The sequence below is a fragment of the Dermochelys coriacea genome, chromosome 2, assembly GCF_009764565.3.
Source record: "Dermochelys coriacea isolate rDerCor1 chromosome 2, rDerCor1.pri.v4, whole genome shotgun sequence".
Classification (NCBI taxonomy): Eukaryota; Metazoa; Chordata; order Testudines; family Dermochelyidae; genus Dermochelys; species Dermochelys coriacea.
In genome coordinates this window covers 146178932-146198576 of record NC_050069.1, presented here as the reverse complement: position 1 = coordinate 146198576, position 19645 = coordinate 146178932, and the positions used below count along the sequence as shown (strand labels likewise).

At 45.9% G+C, this 19645-nt stretch overlaps 1 protein-coding gene and 1 long non-coding RNA gene across 6 annotated transcripts in view; one reads left to right on the top strand and one right to left on the bottom strand.

Moving 5' to 3' along the window:
- Positions 1-5943: 5943 nt before the first annotated feature.
- Positions 5944-9266, bottom strand: LOC119852209. The gene is made up of 3 exons (XR_005291558.2): positions 8758-9266; positions 7767-7906; positions 5944-6301 (listed from the first exon to the last, which is right to left on the bottom strand). It is a non-coding gene; the product is annotated as an uncharacterized LOC119852209 (long non-coding RNA).
- A 51-nt stretch (positions 9267-9317) lies between these two features.
- The window catches only part of TENT4A (terminal nucleotidyltransferase 4A), a 146717-nt gene continuing 136389 nt past the window's right edge, over positions 9318-19645 (top strand). For 3 of the 5 annotated variants that reach the window (XM_038393292.2, XM_043508481.1, XM_038393288.2), the window contains exon 1: positions 9318-10354. In XM_038393292.2, the coding sequence (XP_038249220.1) occupies positions 9588-10354 (767 nt within the window). In that variant the 5' untranslated portion in view covers positions 9318-9587. The remainder of the gene's footprint in view (positions 10355-19645) is intronic. The other 2 variants (XM_038393291.2, XM_038393287.2) reach the window with 1 other exon arrangement.

Genomic DNA, 19645 nt, shown 5'->3' with positions numbered 1-19645 from the left:
GGAACATCCAGCTAATGTGTTTATCCCACAATCCCAAACTGTCTACATTACTTCTCAAGAGGTAAAAACCTCTAATTGTTCCTCCAATCCTAACTGCATCTATATAGCAACTGAGTGTTAACCCAAAAATCTGCAGAGTTTTAAAAAAATATGTGGACAGCATAAAATAAATTGAATCTTTTAATACTGTATTATTTATTTTGATAATTGTATTTAATATTTAATTCAATAAGTATAGATTTCTTAATTTAAATGAAACCCCCACAGAACCTTCTGTATGCTGCAGAAACCAAAAGGTGCTTGCAACAAAATGTAGGTCCAGCTCACTATTAAGTATGCAAAGCCTTGAATAAAAGTTATTTTAAAAAGATAACTTGAGTAAATTGACAAGCTGCAGGCAAAGCTCCTCAGGACTGAGGGAGGGAGGACTCTGAATTCCATTTAGTGTTGAAGTAATAAAATTAAATAAATTTTGAGTAGGGAAGTGAATACACAAGTGTAGACCCCAGTTGCTCATTAAACATCGACCATATTTGTCTGCAGCGTAGTTGCAGCCATGTCAGTCATAAGAACGTAAGAGCAGCCATACTGGCTCAGACTAAAAGTCCATCTAGCCCAGTATCCTGTCTTCTCACAGTGGCCAATGACAGGATATTAGAGATACAAAGTGGGTGAGGTAATATCTTTTATTGGACCAACTGCTGTTGGTGAGGAAGACAAGCTTGTCTGATACACAGAGCTCTTCTTCGGGTCTGGGAAAGGTACTCTGAGCCTCATAGCGAAACGCAAGGTGGAACAAACTGTTTATCATAAGTAGGTAGCACATATTCTAAGGGACCTTTCAAGATAAGAGTGGCCTGTTAGCCCCTCTGCAGTCATAATGACAAAAAGAGGTCATTAGTTGATTACAGGTTGTTGTAATAAGCCATAGCCAGTGTCAGTTCATTATTTCAGTGTCCCGAAGAACAGCTCTGTGTGGCTTGAAAGCTTGTCTCTCTCACCAATAAAAGATATTACCTCACTCACCTTATCTCTCTCTAGGAAAGAGAAATGGGATCTAATAAGGAGTTTCCTGAATTATTAACTCTCTATGAGTAAATGGAACAAATTTTAAAGGAAAAATTGACCTACCTTTTTAGTTTTTTGCAAAGTCTGTATGAATCTTTGTATATATTTTTACTTCAGACAAGTAATTCAACACTGTTCCCCTACATTCCCCCCACAAAACAGTATATGTAGCTTAGCACATAAATACACAACAGACCAAACATATTTCATCAAGAAAATCACTGTATCAAGCCTACAACTACAAATTATTCAGAGTAGAAAAAAGGACTATAAACATCTTGAATATTACATTGACTGTAAACTTTTATAGCTGAATTTCTTCACTTACTGAAAAAAATCTGAGTACAGCTGTCTTATTGAAGTCAATGGGGGTTTTGCCTTTGGCTTCAATGAGGCTACAATTTCACCATGACCTTTATAGCTGCTAAAGTTTTGGAAGGGGAAGCAGATGTATTCAGGAAATACATCTTCCTGATGCTTAGTTTCCCTGTCCCTCCAAAATGTAGGTGACCCAGAGTTGCTCAACTCCTTAGAGAGGAAAGCTCATATAAATTATCTCTCCGCTTCCCCATAACCTTCTAGAACTGTAGGTTGCTGTGAACAAAGTAAATGACTATGCAAGATTTCCTCTCTTTTAATGCAGCCCATCAAGCTATTCTCTTCTTCAAACTCCTCCCCCAAATCCACTTTGTTCTCTTCTCAGAGAAGGGAACACCTATACAAAATACTCCCCCCAAAGAAAAAAATTCACATGTGATAGCTCCATATTCTTCATAGAAATATTGTTATGATATGAACATGGGATAATTAAGATATGATCTATGCAAGATGGGTCATGTGAGATATCATTGGAAAGGTTGTGATTGACTGACAGTGATTATACTATTTGTATGCATGCATTATTTATCTGAAGTTAGGAATATGGACTATGTATCATTTACAAAAGTGCTTGCATGCCCACAAGACAGTAAGCAATCAGCCTGGATGGGCCATTACGAAGGGCAATAGGACTTTGAAGATGCTAATCTCCCTCCTTCCTGAGAAGTTTCCTGGGATGCTGCTTTAACAGGGTCAGGTCATCATGTCACCTGGTACTGGACATCATTTAGGACTTCTGGTATTTTTTCACCAGATGGGGGTGAGGGTAAAACTAGGAAACAAAAGATTCCCGCCTCATGTAAATCCTATTTAAGGCTGGGCAGTGAGTTAATCTAGGCTCTTCTTCACTGCCTCCCCGTCAAGATGGAAGACTGCTGAAAACACATGAAGAAACAAAGGAACTAAGCTGGTGGGGGGTGAGGGCAAGGGCTGAGCCAAGGCGAGAAAGGTCAGCCTGTGAAGGTGCCACAAGTACTCCTTTTCTTTTTGCGAATACAGACTAACACGGCTGCTACTCTGAAACCAGCCTGTGAAGGGAATACCTGGAGATTTAAGCTGAAAGCAGTGCAGTTTACCTTCATGAAACTCTGCAACCTGCATAAAACAACATTTTGGGTTAGAAATTAATATTTATAGCCAATTTCTTTAAATTATTAAGGCTAGTTTGCATGTTTGTTTTATTTGCTCAGTAATCTGCTTTAATCTGTTTGCTATCCCTTATAATCACTTAAAAATACCTTTTGTAGTTAATAAACTTGTTTTTTTGTTTATTCTAAAACCCAGTTTGTGCTATTCATAACTGGGGGGGGGGAAGCTGTGCACATCTTCCTCCACGATGAGGGAGGGAGCCAACTTCATGAGGTTACACTGTATAGGTCTCTATACACTGCAAGACACTCTATACACTCTATACACTGCAATATAATTTTGGGTTTACACTCCAAAGGGTGTGTGCACTTGAGTGCTAGGCAATCCCCAAGCTCAGACTTCCCACACAGAGCTGATTGCAGACTCTGTGTGATTCTACAACTGGGTGTGTCCCTACCTGTGTCTGTGTGCCTGGCACAGCAGGACACGGTGAGGGAGCCCAGGCTGGTGGAACGGGCAGGCTGAGTGGGACCCCAGCATATCAAGTGGCATCCTGAAAGGGGGGGTCCAACCCCTCATAGCATGTTGAACTAACAAGCTGGCTGTATTTTAAAGAAGCCTTATTGGGGGTGCAGGAACAAACATCCCGATGTGCAGAAAGAATAGCAAATATGGCAGGCGACCAGCTTGGCTTAACAGTGAAATCTTCAGTGAGCTTAAACACAGAAAGGAATCTTACAAGAAGTGGAAACTTGGACAGATAACTACAGAATATAAAAATATTGCTTGAGCATGCAGGGGTATAATCAGGAAGGCCAAAACACAACTGGAGTTGCAGCTAGAAAGGGATGGGAAGGGTAACAAGAAGGGTTTCTACAGGTATGTTAGCAACAAGAAAAAGGTCAGGGAAAGTATGGGACCCTTACTGAATGGGGGAGGCAATCTACTGACAGATGATGTGGAAAAAGCTGAAGTACTCAATGCTTTTTTTGCCTTGGTCTTCACAGACAAGGTCAGCTCCCACACTGCTGTCCTGGGCAATACAGTATGGGGAGGAGGTGAGCAGCCCTCAGTGGTGAAAGAACAGGTTAAGAGCTATTTAGAAAAGCTGATCATGCACAAGTCCATGGGTCCAGATCTAATGCATCCAAGGGTGCTTTGGGAGTTGACTGATGTGATTGCAGACCCGTTGGCCATTATCTCTGAAAACTCGTGACAACTGGGGAAGGTCCAAGACGATTGGAAAAAGGAAAATATAGTGCCCATCCTTAAAAAAGGGAAGAAGGAGAAACCGGCAAACTACAGATTAGTCAGCCTCAACTCAGTCCCTTGAAAAATCATGAAGCAGGTCCTCAAGGAATCCATTTTGAAGCACTTGAATGAGAGGAAGGTGATCAGGAACAGTCAACATGGATTCACCAAGGGCAAGTCATGCCTTACCAACCTGACTGCCTTCTCTGATGAGAACTGGCTCTGTGGATATGGCGAAAGCAGTGGATGTGATATATCTTGACTTTAGCAAGGCTTTTGATACGGTCTCCCACAGAATTCTTACAAGGAAGTTAAAAAAGTACAGATTGGATGAATGGACGATAAGGTGGATAGAAAGCTGGCTAGATTGTTGGACTCAACAGGTAGTGATCAATGGCTCGATGCCTAGTTGGCAGCCAGTATCAAGCAGAGTGCCCCAAGGGTCAGTCCTGGGGCCGGTTTTGTTCAACATCTTTATTAATGATCTGGATGATGGGATGGATTGCACCCTCAGCAAGTTCACAGATGACACTAAACTGGGGGGATAGGTAGACATGCTGAAGGGTAAGGACAGGGTTCAGAGTGACTTAGACAAATTGGAGGATTGGTCCAAAAGAAATATGATGAGTTTCAACAAGGACAAGTGCAGAGTCCTGCACTTAGGATGGAAGAATCTCATCAGATTCAGGCTGGGGACCGACTGGCTAAGCAGCAGTTCTGCAGAAAAGGACCTGGGGATCACAGTGGATGAGAAGCTGCATATGAGTCAGCAGTGTGCCCTTGTTACCAAGAAGGCAAACAGCACATAGGGCTGCGTTAATAGGAGCATTGCCAGCAGATTGAGGGAAGTGATTATTCCCCTGTATTCGGCACTGGCGAGGCCACATCTGGATTACTGAGTCCAGTTTTGGACCCACCACTACAGAAAGGATGTGATCAAATTGGAGAGTGCCAGCAGAGGGCAACAAAAATGATTAGGGGGCTGGGGCACATGACTTATGAGGAGAGGCTGAGGGAACTGGGCTTGTTTAGTCTGCATAAGAGTGAGGGGGGATTTAATAGCAGCCTTCAACTACCTGAAGTGGGGTTCCAAAGAGGATGGAGTTCAGCTGTTGTCAGTGATGGCAGATGACAGAACCAGAAGCAATAGTTTCAAGTTGCAGTGGGGGAGGTTTAGGTTGGATATTAGGAAACACTATTTCTCTAGGAGGGTGGTGAAGCACTGGAATGGGTTACCTAGGGAGGTGGTGGAATCTCCATTCTTAGAGGTTTTTAAGGCCCGGCTTGACAAAGCCCTGGCTGGGATGATTTAGTTGGCGTTGGTTCTGCTTTGAGCAGGGGGTTGGACTAAATGACCTCCTGAGGTCTCTTCCAATCCTAATCTTCTATGATTCTATTACATTTGCTGAATTCTACTAGTCTCTAACTTGCTTTAGTTGCTTCCTAAACCCTTTGATAAGGTACCCTTTCTTGATCTATTTTTTCTACCTGTTCACAGCTACATTGGTAATCAATTAATAATGATTAGCAAGTTGCTGTGCTGCCCATGGAGTACCTTGGGAGGGAGACTGTAACTGAGCAAGTCTCAGTCTCCTTACCAATCTTCTCCACGCTGCTCTCAGGAGGGAGTATGTTGAGCCAGACATATACCCAGCCCACTATACTCCTGCTATGCTGCTGAGTGTTTTGTACCAGCCTGTACTCCATCCTGGTTCAACAGCCTGCCAGGGTTATCAGTTGGCGGCTCCTTCATGGAGCCCTGAGCACGGATGTGTACCTGGCGTGGTTCACACCCATCTCCACCACCTGTCCATTTTCCCTATTTGGAATGTGCCAGGTTGCAGCCCCTATTCCGGCTCCTCCAGAACCTCCTGTTTAGGTTCTGGCTGCACTTTCCCCCACACCTTTTCATATATGCACACCTTGTCTGTGGTGCCACAAAGTTGTGAGGTCTCCTCATCAAACTCCTCCTAGAGTGGGCCAAAGTGGCCACATATAATATCAGGAGGAGGATGTTGGATGGGGAGGCCTATTTCCACTCCTTCCTTGTCTCTCACGTCCGGGCAGAGTTCCACTGGGCAGCATCCGCTGGCTCCCTAGACCCTCTTGAAACATGTTTTTGTATATTAAATAGAGATTATAAGTTGTTTTGTGCTTTAAAATAAGTTATTCTTTATGCCTTTACATTTGGTTAAGGTGTTTGACCATGTATTCGATATGGAGTCTGAAATTCAAAATGGTGTGCCTGCCAAACAACAGTTCGACTCCATCTTTGTTTAGCTTCTTGTTGAAGTTTTCACCCCCTTTTGAAACTTTGGCAGGAAAAGCAGTTAACAGTCAGCACAAGAACAGGTTCAAACAGGTTCCAGCAGGAGAGCTGCCAGTTTTACCTCAGGACCTTCGCGTGCTTGTGCCTATATAAACTCTGAGCACCCGCGGCCTAGTTGCTGTCCGTCCTAGAGGCAGCCACGGTACCATTGTGTTTGCGTGGTGACATAGACTGGAAGATCATCACCTGCAACGTAAAGGAAGACATCAGCATTAAGAACTGTGACTATGCTTACCAACCTCTGAATTCCACAACATTTTCGGAGAAAGGTACAGAGGTCCTGTTGATTGCTCATCCTCGGGTGATCGCAAAGCCAGGCCTTTCTTCAGTATTAGGAGATCCTGTTGATTTCCAATAAGAAGCGGTTGAGACCCAGGGTCCATCAGTTGTCTGTGACAACGGTGTCATCTACTGCCTATCAACACCTAGAAATGGTGCAGTATCTGGGGTATTTTTATTTTAGGTTTACTTGTTTATTGCCGGGGAACCTATTTGGTTGGGCCTGGGTTTTAAACTCAAACGGTCAAACCACATCTCACTGTTGTTTCTTATTATCTGTTTAAATAAAAGCTGTTATCTGTTTACTTTATTCTTCTCTCTTCTTTATCCATTTGCATCATGGGATAGGGAGGCACACTATCTTTCCCTTCTAACCCCCAGGTGATAAATACCGGATAAAGGTCCAAGATCCTGCTAATTAGCTGCATGGTATAGCTGGCCTATACCATTCTCACCAACATAGTTAACATTGCAGGGTTAACACTTTGCATCCCTAGTTTTGAACCTATGACCCCTCACTCCTGAACCTATTATTCCTTAGTTGTTCCCCATCATCAGTTTAGTCCTAGGTCCAGTGGCTCCTTCCTCAAGGCTGGGGGAGGGGCCTTTAGACACGGATGGGCTTGCTCCTGCCTGCCTCCCAGAATTTCAATAAGGCTGAATGAAGTCAAGGCTTCTCTCACCCACATGTGTGTGTCACCACTCTGCAAAGATTGCTTCCCCATACCCCATGGTATAAGCCATGGTCCAGCTAGCCCCTTTAAAATTAGTAAAAGTTCTGCATTAGTAAGGACAGTGACATTAGGTCCGCAAATTGTTTTAAATATAAATTTAGGCTGATACCATACTACTTCTGATTTAAAGGAAAAGCTCATTTATGCTTACTAAGGTGCAATGCAGGAGAAAGGCATGAGGAACCTGCTCCTGGCTAACGCACCAGTCTCTTCCGGGGCTCTGGCCCTGCCTCTCTCCCACCTTAGCTAGCAAAAGCTGGCGTGGGGCTGTAAGGTGTTTTTGGTACATGGTTATATTCTGTTATGAATGTTGCTGCAATTCAAAATGGAGTTTAGAAATTCAAGATGGCGCATACGATAGGCAGGGTTTGAACTCCATCTTGGTACCCTTCTTCATGGCATTTCCCTGTCAAAGCTCTGTTTCCCGCCAGAACTTGAGGGACTGAGAACTTGCTGGAACTGGTTGGGAGCAGTGCCTGTCAGTGTGCCTCAGGTATGTGTGCCACAGAGAGCATATAACGGACTGTCAGTGGTGACGCAGGCACCGTCTACCATCGAGGCAGCCATGTCCAGGTTCTTTGTGCAGCATCGGATCAAGACTTTGGCTACAAACATTTGTTAAGGACTCTGATCCTTACCTGACTCCAAAGGATGCAGTGAAGACTTTGCTATCAGCCCAGATCTGTTGATCTCCTGCTTTGGCAGTAGAGAGCCAGATCCTCCGATGTTCCAGAGATCCTGAGACGGACCATCCGTTGCCGGTGTCCTCCATCTGCAGCTAGAAGAGAGACAATAATTATTTTTTGGGAATTTATTAGTTCAACCAAGGGACAGTTTAAAGGTCTGGGCTTTATGCCCTCTTGCTGGAATCTATTTGTGGGTATTTGTAGTGTTCCTCACAGTAAATCTTTTCCCAGTTGTATCTATCCCTTAATAAATCTTCTTTCTGTTTAAGGTTATATTCTTTCTATCCTTTATTTCAATGAAACACGGGCGAGAGGCACACAAATTTCTAATTCTCCCAGTTGATAGATGCTGGTAGGAGTTGAACCTGTTGTATATGCCACCTCCTTATTATTCTACACAGAGATTTTGGGGTAACATGGCCATGAATACACTTACATGTTGCCCCTATGAGATTCGTACTGCATCTGAACTCCTTGAGGACTGAGGGAACATTGAGCCTACCTTTCAGAATTGCTGCAGACCTCTGCAAACCAGCCCGTTGCGACTGCGAGAGGCTCAGTGCCTCCAAAAGGTGGTGCTGAAGGGTCATCGCCCCTGACTGCAGGCTGCAGCTTAACAAGCTGTTTGACTTAAAATAGTAACTCTGTATAGCTGCAGGCCATTAGATGCTTAAACAGCTACTATGCCATTGAAAAACTTCAGCCTAAATAAGCACATGGTTTGGTAATTTCGAGACAACGAACTGTTCCAACCAGTTCCAGCCTCCCTCCCTCACCACTTAAACATCTCACCAAATAAAGGGACCCTTCCTGCTTCCTTAAAGCCAAAGGAATGTTTGCAACTGCTTTATCTGGGATGGGGGTGCGTCTTTATTTATCCAAATCTCAGAGCGGGGTTAACCTGGGAGCTCTCTCCAACCTGCCAGCCAAATTGCCAACGCACCTTCCTTTACTCACAGAAGGTGACTAAACAGATCGGACTGAAAAAGTCCTTGCGTGTGGGAAGTGCAATATAACGCCGACAGCCCAGCCTGGCAGCACGGGCTACAATGGGGCTGTTAAGCAGAGCGCTTAATAGAGATGCTGCAGAAAGGCTCTCGTGAGTAGGGCGCACGGACCATCCATGCTGAGGCTGCTGCTAAGGCCTGCCCTTGCTCAACACTGCGGAGGGGCTGGTTACGCAGGGGCGCGCCGCTCAAGGAGTCAGGGGAGCCCGCGGCTAGGACAGAAGAAACCCCGCAGCAGCAGCAGCAGCAGCAGCAGCACGACAGGCCGGGCTCCCTCCGGAGCTACATAAAGTTTCACGCGGCAGTGCGCAAGCGTAGTGGGGCAAAGACCCTCGGATTTTCTGAACAGTTGCAAAATTCCACGCGCTGGGAGCGCGCAGGAAGACGCTGAAGAAACGTTCCGAGCCACCTCCCTCAGCGAGGCTGAGCAGCTCCCAGTGCGCATGGGCGGTTGCCAGGGCGGCCGTATCCAGTGAAGGTTTAAAATCTGCTGCGCATGCGCACTACTGGTTCTGGCTCTGGCGAGGGGACGCCACATTAGGGCAGCGGCCGCCGCGCTTCAGGCAAAGCCGGGCCGGGCCACTCCGCGCGGCCTCCCCTCTCCCGGGCACGGGGCGCCAGAGGTGGGCTCTCCCTGCCGAGCCTCCCTCCCTCCCGTCGCCTGCCAATGCCGCTGCCCGCGGGGCGTGTCTAGCGCCGCTCCGGACCCGGCGCCGGGCGGAGGAGTCGCGGTGAGCGGGGCCGGCCGGGGGCGCGGGCGGGGTGGATGGATCCCCGCGTGGCCTGGATCCAGCCCGAGCAGAAAGGCCCCGCTAATGCGCTGTGGATGCAGATCTGGGAGACCTCGCAGGGCGCGGGTGGCCGTGGCTTCCCGCACTACCTCTGCCTCAACTCTCCGGCGCTGGACCCCGGCGCCTCCCCGCCCACCGCCTGCAGCCACGCCAGGCTTGGGCCGCCCGGGGGCGGCGGCCTGTGCTGCTCCCCGCCGCCCTCGCCCTCTACCCCGGACCTGCTGACCGGGCTGGTCCCCGCCGCCGGCTCTGCGGGGGGCAGCAGCGAGGGAGGGAGGCGGCTGCAGAAATCCCCTTCCGTGTCCTCCTCGTCCTCTTGCTCCTCTGTGGAATCGGGCACCGAGAGCCCCGGCTTCTCCTCCTCGGGCTCCTGCAGCAGCCGCTCCTCGTGCGGCCGGGCCGGGGCTCGCGGTAGCGGGGCTGGACCCGGGGAGTTTTTTAACTTCAACGAGAGCAAAGTGAGTAGCCAGCGCCCCGCGCACCAGCCCCCGCAGCCCGCGGCGAGCAGCCCGCACCAACCTCCGCCAGCCTCCCCGCAGCAGCATCATCAGTATCACCCGGGCCGCAGGAAACGGGAGAATAAAGCTAGCACGTATGGGATGAATTACCTGCTATCCGGCAGTCGGGGGGCTGCGCTGAATAACTGTCCCCGCCAGCAGGCGCTTCGGCAGCCGCCACAGACAGCGCCGCAGAGCCCCGGCACACCCTGGAAAATGAGGCAATACAGCTCGGGGGTACAGGGGTGAGTACCCCATCCGGAGGAGGGGGTCAGCAGCCCCCCTAAGAGGGGAGAGCCTGGAGTGGTGGAGAAACGGGGCTCTGTCTCTTGTAGCCATAAACTGTAGGAAATGGCCTCTTCCCCTGTTGTAACCAATTCGGGAGGAAGAGAGAGGAGTGTTGGCTCCTGCCAGGGGTAGGAGTGGGAGGCACAAACTAGTCTGGAGCGGGCTCCGAGCCGGCTGTAAAAATAGTAAAAGGGCAGGCAGGAGGATTAAATGAACCTCTTATAAAAAGCATTTACATAAATTACTGCTTTGGGCCCTGTATTGCGATTATACGGATTTGGGTAGCTCCATGCTGGAGGACAACCCCTGAGAGGAGGCAGAATTAAATTTGTATGGCCTTCTTTGGCCATAGACATGAATATTGTAGAGTGGGCATTGGCAGCCAATCTGCGTATTGGCAGCCAACCAGAAGAACTGTCACACTAGAAGCTGGGCCCCGTTTTCCAAATGCATGAAGGGAAAGGTTGAGATTGAAATGTCATGTCAAACCCAGTTTTGTATTAAAGGGGCATTGTATGGAAATAACGGCAGTGTACTGAATGATTTGAAAAGCCATTCTGGGTTATGAACAACAATTGTAGATTATATAAAATAATTCATTATATTGCTTGAACAGTTGAATTGATGAATGTTTGATTGGATTTCTTTTTTTCCCCTTCAAAAATAGGAAAACACTTTAATTAGAGAAGTCTCTCTTACTTCATAATGCATATTTCTCTTAATTGGTTGATATTGCCATTGATAGGTTTTAAGGCAAGAAAGGGACCATTCGATCTTCTGGGCTCCTGCATAACTAGCTGTAGAATTTCACCTAGTTACCCTTGCAATGAGCTCAGTTACCTGTTGAATTAAAGTATACAATGCAAATAAATTAATCTTTCACTTCATTTACTCAGCTTTCCTTCTCTCCAATCAGAAAAATGTATGTATTTGTACAAAAAGTTTTGAACACACTTTTTTCATATCAGCTTCGGAGAAAGGGAATGAATAGTCTTTCATAAACTTACTTCTGCAATGTATGAAATCCAGAGCTGTTGAATGTAGATAGAAGTAACAGATGCAATTCATTTTTACAGAAGATTTAGGAAATAGATAAATGTCTCTTATTATGGTTAGTATACAATGAGAGAGAAGGAAGGGGTGGCTGAATGCAATTTCTAGAGGTACAAAAGATTACTCGTTAGTAAAGTTAGCAAGATCAAATTAATCTAGCAGCAAGAATAACATTTCCTTGTTTGTGTTATGACTCAACAAATTATGCATCTTGGCAGGGGGTTGGACTAGACTGCTCAGGATTCCTTCTAACCCTATGATACTATGACTCAAAGTAGGAGGTTCTCATAGTGCTATAGTGCTTGTCAAAAATTGTGAAAGGACATCATTGAGTGTTATTTCTTGTAACTTTAGAAAAGAGCCATATAACTTAATTAAACTGAAATAGTTTCACTTATTTAATTTTCTGGGCCAGTTTCAGATTTCTACTGAATAGTGTTTATCAATGTTACTAAAACATGTTCTTCCTCTGTACCCACACTGACACTTGAAAAATAAAAATTAATTGCATGCACTGAAAACAGATAAGGGTGTTTCAGAAAGTATTCAGTTGTGTTCTGTGTTAGATCTTTCGGTTTAGTTCAGACTTTCTTCATATTGCAAATGCAATTAGCTTCTGTTTTGTTATTTCTTTTTACTCACCATTTCTTAACTGTTTTCTGTCTTTGGGCATGTCTACACTTGCCATTTAAAGCGGAAAAAGTCCTTTTTTTGCAAAAAAAAAAAAACTGTGGGAGCGTCTACACTTGCCAATGACTTTTTGTAGTGAAGCTCCGAAGTTCCACCACAAAAAGAAAACCACCTCCACGAGAGGCGTGCAGCTCTTACCAGTGATGCTTTCGTGGTGGTGTGCAAGTGAAGACACATCCTTCCTGTTTACATAGCTTTTAGCTGCTGGAGGATATCCCACAGTGCCTAGGTGACCATTCTGGCCAGCAGCTCTGGTGCTCTGATGCCAGGTAAACAGACATTCACCCCTTCCCCGGTAAAGCCCCGGGAACTTTGAAACTCCCCTTCCTGTTTTCTTGGCAAGTGCTCAGTTATCTGGCCAGGTGACCATGCCTGCTCCACTGAGCATAGGATCCCCTGCTAGGAGCAATGCTGAGCTACTGGAGCTAATCAGTGTTCCGGAGAGGAGGCTGTGCAAGGACCAGGATGCCCTGTGATTATTTCTTCCCCCCCCCACTTTCCACAAGACCCATCCTCAAAATGGAGAGAGCTGCACTGTGGGATAGCTGCCCTAGAGGGGATGGAAGTGCTGCTAATGTAAACACAGTCTGATGCTTGAGGAATTGAGTACACAAACCAGCGCATTATTTTCACTGGTTCCCTATCACCAGTGAAACTTACACTTGCAGAATTTTCGCACTGTAGACAGACCCTCAGACTTTGGCTACACTTGCATGTTATACTGCATTAAAGCCTCCCAGAGCGCTCTACCTTACTCCCTGTCCACACTGGTAGAGTGCTCTGACTCCCTGGCTGGTGTGCTCCTGGTACTCCACCTCCCCGAGAGGATTAACAGCTGTTGCAGCTGTTGCGCATTGGTGGAGATGTTCCAGCTCCAGTGTAAATGGGGAGTAACGTTATTATGTACTGATTGACCTCCAGAAACTCCCCATAATCCTTTTAACTGAAGCGTCCTGTCTTGTTTTGTGAACTTCGGATGCAGAAGTGCCGTTTCGAAGCTCCCTTGGGGAGGAGGGGGGGCTGCTTAACAAAAAAACAAACACAGCTACTGTTTGCTTTGAATGAGTGAGAGGCAGTCAGGGGGCTCCCTTGGAGTGCCGACAGCTAATGTTTGCTTGAAGAGAGGGGGGGCAGGGGTTGGGGTCTGTTTCCACCAGCGGCTGCTTATCTATGAGAAAAAAAGAAATCTCTGCCGTTTGCTTTCAGTGAGTGAGAGAGAGGCGGGAGGGGGGTCTGTACTTACAAGATAGCGTGCTGACATGCTCAGCATCCCAAAAACCCAGTCTCTCTCCCCCCACGCTCCCTGTCACACTCCACCCCCCATTTGAAATGCACGTTGCAGCCACTTGAATGCTGGGATAGCTGCCCATAATGCGCCGCTCCCAATGCAGCTGCAAATGTGGCCACGACAGTGCGCTGTCAGTTGGACAGACTGCAGTGATTTCCCTATTCAGCTGTGCAAAGGTGGGTTTAACGCATAGCGCTGTACATCTGTAAGTGTAGCTAAGGCCTTAGTGTTAAATGCCTTATACTCTTCTTTCCTTCTCTTCTGGTTAATTCACTTTTATTTCTTGTGGCGGGAGCATGTGGGGTTGTTTTTTTTTTTTGTTTGAAGAACCTTGTTAAGTTGACACTGATTCTTGAAAGGATGGATGAGTTGTATTGTAACATCCTTTGTGCCTGTCTCTTCAGACTTGCCAGTACTGTGAATACTGTGCATGTAAGTAGGCATTCTACAGATTTGAACAGTCATATTCATGTAATATAGGATGTCTGTAAAAACTTGTTAACTTCTGTCAACGTAACTTTTTAACTAGGAATAGTTCTTTGACCAGCGGTCAACTCTCCTTGTAAATGGAGAAACCACTACAGTGTAAGCTTTTTTTTTTTTTTTTTAACTGGCATGCTGGGGCAAGTGGGGGTGCTGGTAAATTAAAAATGCCAGTTAACTTAGAGGGAGGAGTTTGGAGTGCGTGTGGGGGGATATGGGTCACAGGCAGTGGGTCATGGGCTCTGGGAGGGAGTTTGGGTCCAGGAGAGGGCTCGGGGTGCTGGGTGGGTGGTGGGTGTGCTCACCTTCGGTGGTTCCCTGTTCCTGTTGCTCCTGCCTGAGGTGCAGCCAGGCAGCTCTGCAAGCAGGCATGCTGCCTCTGCCTGCCTGCACCGCCGCCCGCAGCTCCCATTGGCCACGGTTCTTAGCCAATGGACTGGGAGCTGCGGAGTCTGTGCTCAGGGAGGTGGGATGGAGGCAGCGTGCCTGCAGAGCCTCCTGGCCGTCCTCTGCCAGCAGCAGCTGGGACGGGAAGCTGCTTGTGGGGAGCTGCCGGAGCGCCCCTCCCCCCCATCCGGCACCCTGAGCCCCTCCCACACCCCAACCCTCTACCCCAACCTCCCTCCCAGAGCGTGATGTGCTGCCTCTCCCACATCCCAACCCCCTGCCGGCCCCGCATCAACCGCACTATAAACCAGACTTTTAGTGCAGATCGGAAATGCCTGTTTATAGAGCTTGCCAGTGGACGTGCCGGATAAAAGAGCTTTTACTGTATTCGTCTTACAGCAAGAGTGGAGTAGGGCTGGTTCTAAAGTCTAGAGCAGGCGGAAATAAAGTATTTTTACCAGTACAATAAAAACACTATCCAAGTAAAAAATACCTGAACCCTTTCTCTGTTGTTGCTTACACGGTTGCCATGATCGGTGCAGCTGCACCATTGGTGACAGAGGCTATAAGACAGTTACTAACATTTGCTGATGCAAATGCATCTGATGAAGTGAGCTGTAGCTCACGAAAGCTTATGCTCTAATAAATTTGTTAGTCTCTAAGGTGCCACAAGTACTCCTTTTCTTTTTGCGAATACAGACTAACATGGCTGCTACTCTGAAACATTTGCTGTGTAGACAAAGCTATTGAATTCAGTATGTGTTGCATTCTAAGTATCTGAAGGTAGAATTTGTCCTTTAATCACTTTAAAGCATTGCGGTGATAGACTGGACCTATTTTGAGAATAATAGCATTTTACTATATAAATATTGAACATCCAATCTGCCTAGTTCATGTTGGTTTTCATAAATGAAGAATGGAATCACTACAAGTGATGCAGCCACAAGTCTGGTGAAAAGCAGTACACAACTGTATTCAATTTATGAAACAATACAGTGAAATGTAAACACTAAAACTAAAAAGAAAAACAGTACTTGTGGCACCTTAGGGACTAACAAATTTATTTGAGCATAAGCTTTTGTGAGCTACAGCTCACTTCATCGGATGCATTTGGTGGAAAAAACAGAGGAGAGATTTATATACACACACAGAGAACATGAAACAATGGGTTTTATCATACACACTGTAAGGAGAGTGATCACTTAAGATAAGCCATCACCAGCGGGGGGGGGGGGGGGGGGAGGAAAACCTTTCATGGTGACAAGCAAGGTAGGCTAATTCCAGCAGTTAACAAGAATATCAGAGGAACAGTGGGGGGTGGGGTGGGGGGGAGAAATACCATGGGGAAATAGTTTTACTTTGTGTAATGACTCATCCATTCCCAGTCTCTATTCAAGCCTAAATTAATTGTATCCAGTTTGCAAATTAATTCCAATTCAGCAGTCTCTCGTTGGAGTCTGTTTTCGAAGCTTTTTTGTTGAAGGATAGCCACTCTTAGGTCTGTAATCGAGTGACCAGAGAGATTGAAGTGTTCTCCAACTGGTTTTTGAATGTTATAATTCTTGACGTCTGATTTGTGTCCATTCATTCTTTTACATAGAGACTGTCCAGTTTGGCCAATGTACATGGCAGAGGGGCATTGCTGGCGCATGATGGCATATATCACATTGGTAGATGCGCAGGTGAACGAGCCTCTGATAGTGTGGCTGATGTGATTAGGCCCTATGATGGTATCCCCTGAATAGATATGTGGACAGAGTTGGCAATGGGCTTTGTTGCAAGGATAGGTTCCTGGGTTAGTGGTTGTGTTGTGTGGTGTGTGGTTGCTGGTGAGTATTTGCTTCAGATTGGGGGGCTGTCTGTAAGCAAGGACTGGCCTGTCTCCACTATGGATGTAGAAGCCCTCTACACCAACATTCCACACAAAGATGGACTACAAGCCGTCAGGAACAGTATCCCCGATACTGTCACGGCTAACCTGGTGGCTGAACTTTGTGACTTTGTCCTCACCCATAACTATTTCACATTTGGGGACAATGTATACCTTCAAATCAGCGGCACTGCGATGGGTACCCACATGGCCCCACAGTATGCCAACATTTTTTATGGCTGACTTAGAACAACGCTTCCTCAGCTCTCGTCCCCTAATGCCCCTACTCTACTTGCGCTACATTGATGACATCTTCATCATCTGGATCCATGGAAAAGAAGCCCTTGAGGAATTCCACCATGATTTCAACAATTTCCATCCCACCATCAACCTCAGCCTGGACCAGTCCACACAAGAGATCCACTTCCTGGACACTACGGTGCTAATAAGCGATGGTCACATAACCACCACCCTATATCGGAAACCTACTGATCGCTATTCCTACCTACATGCCTCTAGCTTTCATCCAGATCATACCACTCGATACATTGTCTACAGCCAAGCTCTACGATATAACCGCATTTGCTCCAACCCCTCAGACAGAGACAAACACCTACAAGATCTCTATCATGCATTCCTACAACTACAATACCCACCTGCTGAAGTGAAGAAACAGACTGACAGAGCCAGAAGAGTACCCAGAAGTCACCTACTACAGGCCAGGCCCAACAAAGAAAAGAACAGAACGCCACTAGCCATCACCTTCAGCCCCCAACTAAAACCTCTCCAACGCATCATCAAGGATCTACAACCTATCCTGAAGGATGACCCATCACTCTCACAGCTTGGGAGACAGGCCAGTCCTTGCTTACAGACAGCCTCCCAATCTGAAGCAAATAATCACCAGCAACCACACACCACACAACCGAACCACTAACTCAGGAACCTATCCTTGCAACAAAGCCCATTGCCAACTCTGTCCACATATCTATTCAGGGAATACCATCATAGGGCCTAATCACATCAGCCACACTATCAGAGGCTCGTTCACCTGCGCATCTACCAATGTGATATATGCCATCATATGCCAGCAATGCCCCTCTGCCATGTACATTGGCCAAACTGGACAGTCTCCACGTAAAAGAATGAATGGACACAAATCAGACGTCAAGAATTATAACATTCAAAAACCAGTTGGAGAACACTTCAATCTCTCTGGTCACTCGATCGCAGACCTAAGAGTGGCTATCCTTCAACAAAAAAGCTTCAAAAACAGACTCCAAGGAGAGACTGCTGAATTAGAATTAATTTGCAAACTGGATACAATTAACTTAGGCTTGAATAGAGACTGGGAATGGATGAGTTATTACACAAAGTAAAACTATTTCCCCATGGTATTTCTCCCCCCCACCCCACCCCCCACTGTTCCTCTGATATTCTTGTTAACTGCTGGAATTAGCCTACCTTGCTTGTCACCATGAAAGGTTTTCCTTCTCCTTCCCCCCCCCCCCCCCGCTGGTGATGGCTTATCTTAAGTGATCACTCTCCTTACAGTGTGTATGATAAACCCATTGTTTCATGTTCTCTGTGTGTGTATATAAATATCCCCTCTGTTTTTTCCACCAAATGCATCCGATGAAGTGAGCTGTAGCTCACGAAAGCTTATGCTCTAATAAATTTGTTAGTCTCTAAGGTGCCACAAGTACTCCTTTTCTTTTTGCGAATACAGACTAACACGGCTGCTACTCTGAAACTAAAACTGAAGCAACTTAAACATGCTCTGAAATTTTGAATTTATGTCCATGTATTGTAATTGGAATAATCTCATTACTAGTAACTGAAAAGTAGCAAATGCCTAGCAACAATTCTTGCAATTTCATAGTCGCTCTTTTAAAATTAACATTTGATCCTTTCATTTATAAGGATAGGCATAATGTTCTCACCAGGCTGAGAAAGATCTAGTAGACCGCCCAAGGAAAAGCCTTTCAGTGTACTCTGCCACTCCTTATTGGAATGAAAGGCTCATTAGGTAGGCTTCTATTAATTCTGATGCCACTACATTATTATTTTTAACTGTTTATAATTAGGACCTTACCAAATTCATGGCCATGAAAAACGTGCCATGGACAGGGAAATCTGGTCTCCCCCCCCCATGAAATCTGTTTTTTGTGTGTGTGTGTGTTTACCCTATAGAATACAGATTTCACAGAGAGACCAGCGTTTCTCAAACTGGGGGCGTTTCCCAAATCTGAAGGTGGTGCCCTGCCAGCAGCAATGCAGAATTAAAGGTGGCAATACCCTGCCATGCCACCCTTACTTCTGTGCTGCTGCTGGTGGTGATGCACAGAGTAAGGATGGCATGGCATGGTATTGCCACATTTTCTTCTGCGCTGCTGCCTGCGGACCTGGGCCCTCAGTCAGCAGCCACCGTGCTCCAGCTTCTCATCTTTGAAGGCAGCAGCACAGAAGTAAGGGAAGCAGTACCGCAAGTCCACCCCTTTATCCCCACCTTCCCCCCCAACAACTTTGCCAGCACCCCACAACTCCTTTGTGTCAGGACACCTACAGTGACAACACTGAAATTTCAGATTTAAATAGCTGAAATCATGAAATTTATCGTTTTAAAAATCCTATGACCATGAAATTGACCAAAGTGGGCTGTGAATTTGGTAGGGCCCTATTTATAATGCTAGTTATTGGTCATTTAAGGATTGCTAGTTAACCAGTAAGATCAGAATTTAAGAATTCCAGCAAACTTACTTGTAACATTATAAGAACTTCTATTGATGACATTGAAGTTCTGGTGATAGAGAAAGTGTCCGGTTTTCTGTTTTGCTATTTTAATCATCTACTCTTACACTTCATTGGTTTGCATTAAATAGGATTTACTTGTGCCATTTATCAAACTTGTGTTTAAAGAGAACTCATATAAAGTTTACAGTAAATTGCCCTAACTGGAGCTTGTAAAAATATTCAATTGCATTTCTCAAATTGCAGTGTTCTAGTCAGACAACTTGGATGTTTCAGCGTTAACTAAAATATTACATGGCAAGGCCTCGAGGCATTTCAGTTAATCAGAAAAGTTAAAAAATTTTAAAAAAGATTGGGCCTAAAGTCTACTTACTTAGCCCTTAAACATACAAGCTCAAAAAGAAAATAGTCAGCATCATGCAGAAGGTGTCCCAATATTTCTTTTCTTGTGAGTACACTCCAGAGTCATGGGGTCCTCAGCTGAAGACTGTGCCTTGGTACCTTTTGTGGGGATGATCAAATTGTCCAAATACTATTGACAGGAGGAAGGTGATTCTTTACATAGGCTAGCCTTCTACTGTTTAAGGCATTATGAGGCCTCTAGTGCAGTGGTTTTCAAGGTTTGGGTCACGGAATGCAAGGCACTGGGTCGCCTTGCCCAGCACCCAGGGACCCTGGCGGCTGGGCAGTAAAAACTAGTAGTTCCTACCCGGAAGCAGCCATTGG